Source organism: Nipponia nippon, unplaced genomic scaffold (assembly GCF_047370975.1).
Source record: "Nipponia nippon isolate SJK-2023a ecotype South Korea unplaced genomic scaffold, ASM4737097v1 scaffold_9, whole genome shotgun sequence".
Classification (NCBI taxonomy): Eukaryota; Metazoa; Chordata; class Aves; order Pelecaniformes; family Threskiornithidae; genus Nipponia; species Nipponia nippon.
In genome coordinates this window covers 33554908-33565095 of record NW_028262413.1, presented here as the reverse complement: position 1 = coordinate 33565095, position 10188 = coordinate 33554908, and the positions used below count along the sequence as shown (strand labels likewise).

At 38.2% G+C, this 10188-nt stretch overlaps 1 protein-coding gene across 2 annotated transcripts in view; it reads right to left on the bottom strand.

The window, feature by feature from the left end:
• Positions 1-1424: 1424 nt before the first annotated feature.
• Positions 1425-10188, bottom strand: part of ALDH1A2 (aldehyde dehydrogenase 1 family member A2) — a 59100-nt gene continuing 50336 nt past the window's right edge. For both annotated transcript variants that reach the window (XM_087744492.1, XM_087744491.1), the window contains exons 10-13: positions 9852-10016; positions 9248-9405; positions 8382-8456; positions 1425-3703 (exon numbers count right to left, since the gene is read on the bottom strand). In XM_087744492.1, coding sequence (XP_087600618.1) covers positions 3631-3703; positions 8382-8456; positions 9248-9405; positions 9852-10016 — 471 coding nt within the window. In that variant the 3' untranslated portion in view covers positions 1425-3630. The remainder of the gene's footprint in view (positions 3704-8381; positions 8457-9247; positions 9406-9851; positions 10017-10188) is intronic.

The following is a 10188-nucleotide window of genomic DNA, read 5'->3' as shown; positions in this document are numbered from 1 at the left end:
CTTTTTTCCAGGACAGAACTGAGAAATAAGAGGGCACTGTAACACAGTGCCCCTGCATATGCAAGACATGCTTTTTCATCCTGGCCTCTGCAGGGAGGAAGAGAAAGAGCGTTCTTTGTAACTGGGCACCAATAAATGCGTGAATGCTATTCAAGTAGTATCAATATCTATCACTTTGTCTGAAGGCCACAGAACTGAAATTCTTTTTGCCTTTCTTCACATCCTTTTCCCAGAAGAAATGCACAATTATTTCCAAACTCTCCCTTTATTATAGCTGCATACACGTTTATTGATACATTTACTTTCACTGGCTGGGGCTCCACAGAGTGCTTATTTACTATGGACTGAACTTCGCTCATTTCTGTAGATGACAACACTCCTTGTTTTCAACGGGTTCCAGAACAACCTTCCTTCATTCATTGTGCTTTCAGAAAAGCACTCCATTGCTTGTGCCTATGTGACTGCTTGGAGTGGTGAGACAGGTTGCAAACAGGTCAGAGAGATGGGGAATATGGCAAGTGCTAATTGTCCACTCGCAGTCCCATGACAGAGTGTTGTCCATGCCACTAGTTAAATTGAAACGAAACTCTGCTTAATGTATTCCTGGTATCCCAGACTTTCAGCAACAGTACTTCTTTTTGAGAATGCAATTTCACTCCTATTATTAAGTTTATTCTCTATTATCCCATCTGTTTTAGTCAAGTTACTTTATCTATTGTGATTGCCTGTAGAGTGTTGATTAAACCAACAGTATTATTCTGTGACACTGAGATATAACCATTGCTTGCCATACAATGAAGTAGCTTGGCCTTATTAACCGAGTAGTTACTTTATCTAAATAGGCACCATTTCAAAAGACGACTGCTGTTCCTGGCAATGAAAGCAACCCTGGAACAAAAAAGGGATTGCTTGAGAGACAGTTGTATAATACCTGGCCACGTGAATTTTACTGGCTGTCAAATAACTTTGTCTGTCCTTTTCCCCTGTTTTAGCATTTTGAAATTAAAGACAAGTAGAATATCACTCCATAAAAGATCTGAGTGTTAATTTAATCATCTCTGTGACTCATCTACTAGAGAAAGAAAAGGCATCATGATTTTTTTAAACATTATCCAAAACTCAAGCTGTGATGCAGCAGTTTGCAAGGGTGCCCCACTGGTTCTGATGATTTCAGACCTTCCCCAATAGCTAAACTTTATGACCATGAGGCTGAGGATGAACTTTGGCTATGACCTAGATCTGCAATTCACAAGTGTTTTCCATACAGCTGCAATAATATTCCAGAAAATGTAATTGGCCTTTTACTTCATTCACTTTTGCAAATGAAAATAAAGCTACTGTGAGAGCAGATCTTTTGCTAAGAAAATATTTTTTTTAATATTTTTATAGCTCTGTCAACAATAAAGGAGTCCCACAGTCTAAAGTCTTTCTCTAAACCTTTTTAATGAAAAAAACTTCATAGAAAATATCCTTTTACTTTTTTAATAACATATAACTATATACATGATTAAAAACTGTAACAAAAAGCTGCAGGGACTGGAAAAATGTTTTGTTGGATCCATGCAGATGGTACAAAAAAGGATTTCACAAATCCATGTACATCAAATGGAGCTGCAGTGACAGGGTTGAAAAAAATGGCAACTCTATATTATTTACCTGAATGTACTGGGAATAAAGCACAGACATACAAAATACACAAAAAGAATACAAAAGAGTACACGGTGTAAATGCTGTTAGCACAAGAAGTTTCTTTTTTAAGTAAATAGGAGAAAGGAAGTAAAATCTCCTTTTCCACATTTTATATTGCAGTTTAAAAGATAACTAATCTCTTATTTGCTGTATTTTGTTTTTCTTCACTGTGACATACACTACAGTAGAAGTATATGGCATTTGCATTTAATAACTCAGGAATATTTTGATTCATCTCCACGTCTCTGAAGGTACTGTCATTTCTGAATAACACCATGTATACATATTGCTTTAAAAACACATACACAGCTTGACATGAGTTAGCAATACAAAATATTGAGGGCCACCACACTACACAGTGCTGGATACTCTTGTCCTGATCCAGCAGTATGTTTAAGGACACACACACCTTCAAATCTAAGAGGAATTCCTCAGAGAGTAAAGGAAGTTAAGAACGTGCAGAAATGATTTGCTGATCAGGTCTGGAGTTTTCAACAGTTTGTAGTATAGACTCTGCACCTAGGAAAACTGTTACACCTGAGGCCATAATTCTGTCCTTACACCCCAGATAATGTAGCTACACAGTGTAGATGATTTACTGTACTTTTAAAATAAATTTTCTTAATTCTAGGTTAAAACATAAAATGAAACCTCTTTAAAAAAAGTCTGGGGAATTGATGAGCTCTGCAGCTGGAAAGAAGAAAGAGATGGTGTTTAGTTTGTTAGTTAAAAATTGGAAGAGTTTCTGTAGGCAGCAGGTAATAATGTGAGAGGTTTTAAACACCTCACTTCTAAAAGAACTTGCTCATATTTTTGTCCTGAGCAAAAAAAAGAACAGACATAATTGAAAAGTCAATACCAGCCAGTAAGCTCACCTGAGGCTCACAAGCATGGTGAGGATGGCAAGCCATCATTTAGTAAGAAAATCAAGTCAAGCTTACTTCTTGTCAGGTGGGCTTTTGCTGGGTTCTTCCTGCTGTAACGAATACTTAATAATTCCCAGTGTAATCACAGGCAGTTTAATAGCAGACAAATAAATGGAGCCTGCGTGTGCATATACTTGTTTAAAAAAAGAAAAAAGGTGATAACAACAACAATAACAACAACAACAAAACTAGACAAGCAGTGAAAGCTGAAATATTCTGTGAAGCCTTGGGATCTGTTCCTGTTTGCCTTAACACCCTCCCACCCTGTCTGGCCATGCTCTTTTGGCAGGCAGGTAAAACCTTTCAAGTTCCTGTAAGTGAAGGAGGATTTTTGCTTGTAGCAAGACATAAAATAATTAGGAAAATAAGTGTTGAAAACCAAGTCGCTGTGGGTCATGAAAGCCAAATCTCACTGATAAGTATTTGGATTTCATTGTCCTTCTAATGGTTTGATTCCCTCCCCAGTTTGACCTCTTTATATGAGCATGCTAATTGGAAAGTTGCCAATATACCAGTTCTTGGCTTGTTACCATTCAGTCTTTCATTTTTTAAGAACATCAATGATACTTGTTTATGTTGTTCATGGCTAGCATTTTGGGTAAAATCTGGCTTGTAAAGCCCTGATTGAAACTAGAATGTCAGTACAAGGCAGGTCTGTTTGAGAAGGCAACCTGAAAGCAGTAAGACTTATTTTGTTTATTTAAAGAAGAGATAAATATGTGTGTGCATGCATTTGCATTTAACAGTTTTATAGCTAGAACCGTTATTAAATGATGCCCAATAGCAATTTTATCTCATGGTTTGTTTTATAAAGAAGTAACGATTCTCAGGAGAGTTTTATGAAAACATGCAGAGTTGGTTTGCATTACATATGCAGTTATGTGCCCAGTATATACGTTGCAACTTAATTTCTTAAATATATATTGTGTAACACTTTTTATTCCTGAGTGCTGGTCTCCATAAGGAATAGAGAGGGTGGCATCATGTGCTCTTCTGCACGCGGTCCTTCGTCATTTTAGGAGTTTTTCTGAGGGATCTTTATTGTCACAGTTTTAACTTCAGAATATTCTCTCAATCCACATTCACCCCTAAAAAACAAATTGCAGCATCAACTTACACCAGACATTAATTCTTTATCAAGCAAAAACCTGCAAAGTGATTCCTTGATAAAGTTAAGATATAACCTAAAATTCTCAGCATAGGTTTCTCTTGTACTATGATTTTGTACAGGTTTTCCTTTCATGCCATCTTTCAGAAAACCTGAAGATGAAGTTTCAGTTCAGGTCAAAAGAACAATGAATGGCTCCAGCATTTGATAAGAAGATACAGAATGACATTAAACCCAGAAATGCTCACTGTCCGTTGATGGAACTGTTGGGAGTGGATTGATATACCCTGTCCTTTACGGACCTTCAAAATGTCCAAACACCAAGACCTACGCCACTGGCTAGTGAAATTACTGCTTATATTTGCACTCAAGAAAGAGAAGGTCCAAACTGAGTATTACAGAAAATGAACTACTCACAACCCTGGGTAAAGATGAACTTGACTCCTAACCCACTGATCTTTTTTCCCTGACAAAATATCCGGCAGCAGAAACCAGCATTTGCACATACTTTGAAAGAGCATTCAGCTTGCTCAGATTTCCACTAGATTGATGTAGAAGACCTCTTTTAGTCCTGGCAAAGCATCTGACGTAGATCCTCTATACTGCTAGAAGCTAGCCCCTTACTAGCTCCCAGTCATCTGACATATGTCTCTGAGGGGACCACGTTCTGCTTTGGATAAATTATGCTTAAGAAATGGGTGTTTCTGAATGCTGTGTAGATTTTGTTGTAGTCAGCTCTGGCCTGGCTCATCTCTTAGGCAACTTTGCTGAGGTTTAGAGTGGGTATTGCATGGCTTCTTGGGAGTTATGCCTGTCTTCTCTGAAGTATAGGTATTTGCATTTGCTGTGCCTATTTTGAGTAATAGAGAAGTGTGTTCTAGTCAAGTCATTAGTTAAGTTCTAATATGTCTGCTGGATGCTGTGTATGTAAAGCAAACAATGTCCCCACCTCAAAACAGGTACAGTCCAAGTCTGGAAGTAGAGTATCTCTTCTGCATGAACTCATATGAGGATTCTTTTGTACAAGCTCTTACAGACATTTGTTTCTTGGTTAAATTCTTATCCCCACCCCTAAAACACACACAATACTGCTCCCTTACTTATATTAAAATCTAAAAAGTGCTGACATGCCTATCATGTTAGCATGTTTACTATTTGACACTGCCTTCCCTCTGGATCCCTCTGTGTAGAATTTAATGCCAACTGCACCATAAAGAATATTTCAGGGGAATTCCTCAGAACTTCCTTCTAATAAGCGTTGCTTTCAGAATGGAGTGAGGGCCCACTGTTCAAAGCAATTATACCCCTCTGTATGCCCACGGTGTTGCAAAGCCTACTTTGTATTTACCTCTGCACTGTAAATTTTACACAAAATATACCATCGGGGAGGAACTCCTGTAACCTTCCTTGGAAAGTTAATTCATTTGGGCAGAAATATCAGTATTTACTAGCCCATTTCACTCCACCTGCAGTTTTGAAAACTTTCTGATGTGCCTGTTCGCTTAGTTAGCATTACATGTGATATAGTGGCTGATATTTAACTCAGACTGATGATTCAGTAGGCATTTTAAGATGTACCAGAGTCTAAGTACATGCAAGGAAATATATTAGTAAAGATTTTTTGACATGTGAAAGGTTGCCATTGATTTGGACCACCCCACCCCCAGCTTTCCGTAGAAAGTGGTAGATTTGTCTCCAAAGAATGACCAAAAACTTTAGCTATTTATCAGACTCGGCTGAGCCACAGAACCATTCCCTTATGTCTCAGTGGAAGCTGTCACCGGGAGCCGCATGGAGCCCAATAACTAATGCTAGTAAGTCTCTCTGTGTGAAAGTTTCTGCTTGATTCAGTAGGGCTGTGGCTTGGCTCCAGACACCTGTTGCACACATTCTGAAAAGTCAATAGATAACCTAGCCAACAGAGTATCCACCGCCTTTATGTATGTTCCAACTGCCAGCTGGTTTCTTATCTTGGTCTGGCAAACAAAATTAGATACATTTATTGTCTGTTTCTTCAGCTCAAGGCTTCAGGGCCTTACGCATTTGTTTTCTGGCTGAAAGTTTGGAAGTGGACAAATGTGAAGAATTCTAAGGCAAGTATTTTTCAAAAGTTAAAAAGTTGCTCTTGCTGAATAGGAAGATGGGTCATTCCACACATTCAGAGCAGAAGAGCCAGTGTGTGTTCAGTTAAAGGGCTCGCTTGTCCCCACAGCCTAATACAGGGAAGTAGGGAGCAATAACATCCTGTTCTATGGCCACTTTGGGTCGTCTTGGATTGCAGTTTGGTATCAGGGTGAGAACAAGGGTTGTGTCTGTGAAAAGGAAGGAGCCCACGGGTCAAGTTTGCATGATGCTATCCCTGGGTTGTGTAGGTGTGAGGGAAGGGGAACAAATTGCTCTTCAAAAAGAAATATTACATATTCTCTTCCCTCCTTCAGTCCAAGAGAAAAAAGATAAGGAAAAGAATGATAACTCCAAGCCGTTCCGCTTGCATTTTGGGGAATGCAACTATGTACTGCTGTATCTCAGAGCTATCCAGACGATACTAATTCCTATGACATTAAAAGATAGTTCTGAAGTAGAATGGCACCTCCTTCCCTTGCAGACATTTAGACAGAGACCAGAATTTTGAGGGACTCTGATATAAAATGGCCACATGTGGCTATCTGGGATGAGTCACCTGATTTTTAGTTAGAGGAGTTAAATTTTATACCACTCAGGTAGTAATAAGAAGCTTTAAAGAAGTGTGAATGTAAAAAAATCCCTCTTTCAGACTCCTTTAAGAATGCAAGAATATTGTAAGTAGCCTTAATGTAAACAGAAATCAGCTGTATTATGTACATGAGTTCTGGTTCTCTACTGGTATGCACATACCCTGCTGCATTTTGTGGGAGTGTAAAATGAGTATAGCAGATCTCAGCCTTCTGTGTTCCTTTTTTTCCCCGTGTGTGATAAAAATACGTGAATTTAAATGCAGGAACAAAACAAGTCCCAGATAATACAGTGCTAGCACAGACAGCACAGTGGCACAATTATGATCTGGCTGTAACATAGTATTAGCTTAGCAATGACACACCTATGTATGGACATTTTCTCTTCTTTTCTTTTTGTTCTTTAATTGCCTGAGTCAACATTATTTATGCTGTAAAATGTATCCCTTAAAAACAGGGATCTAAGAAACTGTGGCATTTTAATAAAAAGTAGGCAGATATTAATGCAGGGTGGAGGAGGTGAATTAGAAGGTGATATCTGATCAAAGACGTTCTGAAAGGAGTAGAATAATTACTCATAAGTAGATTTTCAGGCATCTTTGTGAGATAGAGATTATTGCCATTCCAAACATTTATTGTTTATGATGAATATTTTCAAAGCTGTAGATGGGAATCAAGTGTACAACTACCATAGATTTTTCCGTGGGAGATGGGGTGCTGCCTGGTTTTCCCCCCCTTTCAAAAACTCTACGATATCAATATGTGAATATTTGGCTTGCACAGTTAACCTCCCTGAAGTCAATGGGGTCACTCTTGGGTGTCAAGTTACTCATGTGCTCTATCGAGCTTAATAGTTTTAGAATATTTTCACAATGATAAGAGTTAGATGAGCTGACATATTTATGCCAATGTGAGATCACCTCATAACTCATGAATGTGGAGAATAGTATGAATGTGTTATTCAAAGTACTCCCTAATGAGGGAAAATATTTCAGACTACATAGAGCTTATTTTATAGATCAAGTTGTATACTTCAACATATTTAAAGTTTTAAAGAGTTTGACCTTACTTTAGTTTTACTGCTGAGTTTGCCATTAGCCATAAGCTATTTTGAAAGCTTAGGTGAGACATATCTGGTGTACATGCCTCCTGCGCAGAAATTAATTGAATCCTTTGTATGCCTAACCAATCTGGGGCTGATGCAATTGCTAAACTTCCTTGTGGTTGTAATGAGAATTAAAAACTGGTAAGACTTTAAATTAGGTACATAGGACAGTATTTGAGCATGGAGCTCCATTTCAAAATATCTGACACTTAGTTGTAAATGGAATAAGAAAAGACAGAAAGCTTTGTAATGGAAGGTGATTTTTTTGAAAGGGATGTAAGCACATTTGTCTGTCCTTCTCTAGGCCTGATTTCATTTAACATTGTTTACAAATCTGGAAGAGAAAGACAACATTTTAATAAAATTCAGATGCACCTATATTAATAAATCTAGGAGAAAGTAAAGAAAGGAAAAAATAGCAAGAGAGGCAAAATATATGGCAAAACAGCTCTGAAACAAGTACACCAAACCAGACAACAAGCACACAGCAGTGTCAAAAAGAAAATTTTTCTTCAAAAGTGCTGGTTAATATGGCTAAGAAAAAGTCTCAGAAAACACAGGTTACAAGCTCAGAAAAATACTCAGAAATTTTCAGTTCCTTTCAGAATAAGGGAGTTCCAGTAACTTATTCTGCTATGTCAAAAAAAAAAAAAAAAAAAAAGAAAAGGGTCTTACCACATAAATCAATTGCATTTAGAACTGGCAGTGATTCTCAGTCATCTTATATTATGCCCTGATCCTCAGATGGGAATATTTCCTGATCTTAATTTGCATGGAAGGATTCACTGAATTTTAAGTTGTAGAGCTGAAAACAGTTTAGAAGACAGCAGTGTAATACTTACATCTCTCTCCCATTGCCAGACATCTTGAATCCTCCAAAAGGACTTTGGGCATTTAAGGCATTGTAGCAATTTATCCTGTAACAGGAAGAGGCATTAAGTCCAACTGCGCTGTCAGAGACACCTTTGGACAACTCAGGGAGAGGCTGAAACTTGTGGAGCTAAGGACACTGTATACCTCTTAGTAATAACAAACTTGCCTCACGTTAAAAAGAAATGAGGGATTTATGCCACAAAAATATTCTGCTCCTTACTTGTAAGGAGAATGGGGTGTGGCCTGTGAGGGCTGGAGGACTTGGATGCAGCTTCAGTAATGAACTGTTAATCTGCTGACAAACCTCAGTGCCAGTTTATAGCACAGAGCTATTAGATTTGAATTTGTCTTTTTTCTCCCCTGATTTCTCATGGATCTTTAATTTACCCAGGCTTGGCATACCAGATTTCAAGCTATTAAATTCTAGAAGTAGCATTACCTATTCCTACGGACTAGAGGGAAGAGGTGACCCCTCAGTTCCTTAATGTAGAAAGTATATGATTCTTTGTGCCTTTAGCAGAAACCTCTCAGGATTCCTCTGCTGCACAGAAAGGATCATTTATACTGTTTTGTTTGTTTTCAGTAATGCCATTCAGCAGCGTGGCTGCCATGCTAATGGGAAGCAAGGCGCTTTACAGTTTTCAATAGCATTTACCCACAGTGAGCAGAGTCACAACACCTCCCTACAGCTGTTCCATATCTTGGTTAGTGATTCACCACTAGGATGGTCTAGATAAACATTTTTCAGACAAAGGGTGCAAAACTGAGGTGCCATAATGATAGTGAGTCAAACTCTTTATCTCCAAGAGCAGGAGTGTGATAACTTCTGCCTTACCATACTGTCCCAGCCTGCATTGCTGAAGAGACTGTCAGGGCCTTGTTTATGTCATTTGTAAAAACAGCAGCTACCAGCCCAAAATCAGAATTGTTGGCTCTCTCTATAACTTCATCCATGGTTTTAAATCTCAGTATTTCTTGAACAGGCCCAAAAATCTGCAACAAGAATTAATCATTAATTAATAAACCAGCCCACTCAGAGGCATTTTATTCTGGTTTTATTCTGCATTTTTAATTGTCTTCTCTCTCCTGTTGCACTCTTTACAAATTCCCACAGCAACATTTAATAGTGATAACAGCTGTCTGTAAAACTGCATGAATTTCTCAAAGCAGTTGCCTCAGTGGAACTCATCCATTCTTCCCTTATCTGTTCTTTGAGGTCTGAGACTTTAGAGCCAATGACAAAAATTGAGATTCTTTACCCAACTGATGTCATGAGTTGCTGTGTGCATAAGGAGTTCTGAAAAGATTTTACTCTCTTTTTTTTTTTTTTTAATATAGCAGTAATTTTCTTCCTAAAGCTTTTGTCTCAGAAAGCAAACAAAAGGAAAAAAATCATGTTTAGGGCATTCTAAAATGATCTTGTCCGTGTGTGTGAATACCTCCTCCTTGGCAATCCGCATGTCATCTGTTACATTGGAAAACACCGTAGGTTCAATGAAGAAGCCCTTTCTTCCTAGCCCTTTACCCCCACATTCAAGTTTCGCTCCTTCAGTAATGCCGCTTTGAATCAGTTCCAAGATCTTGTTGTATTGTTTTTTATCAATCTGAAAGAGAGAAGAAGCCGTTTGACTTGCAGATTGTGCACCTGACAATCAAGTCAAAATAGTTTTTTAGGCAAGTCATGTCCCAGTGAGTAGACTCATGCTTATATTCATTACTCTTTGAGCTGGAGATGCCAAAGATCTACAAACAGCTGCTGACTGTAACCTAAGGCTC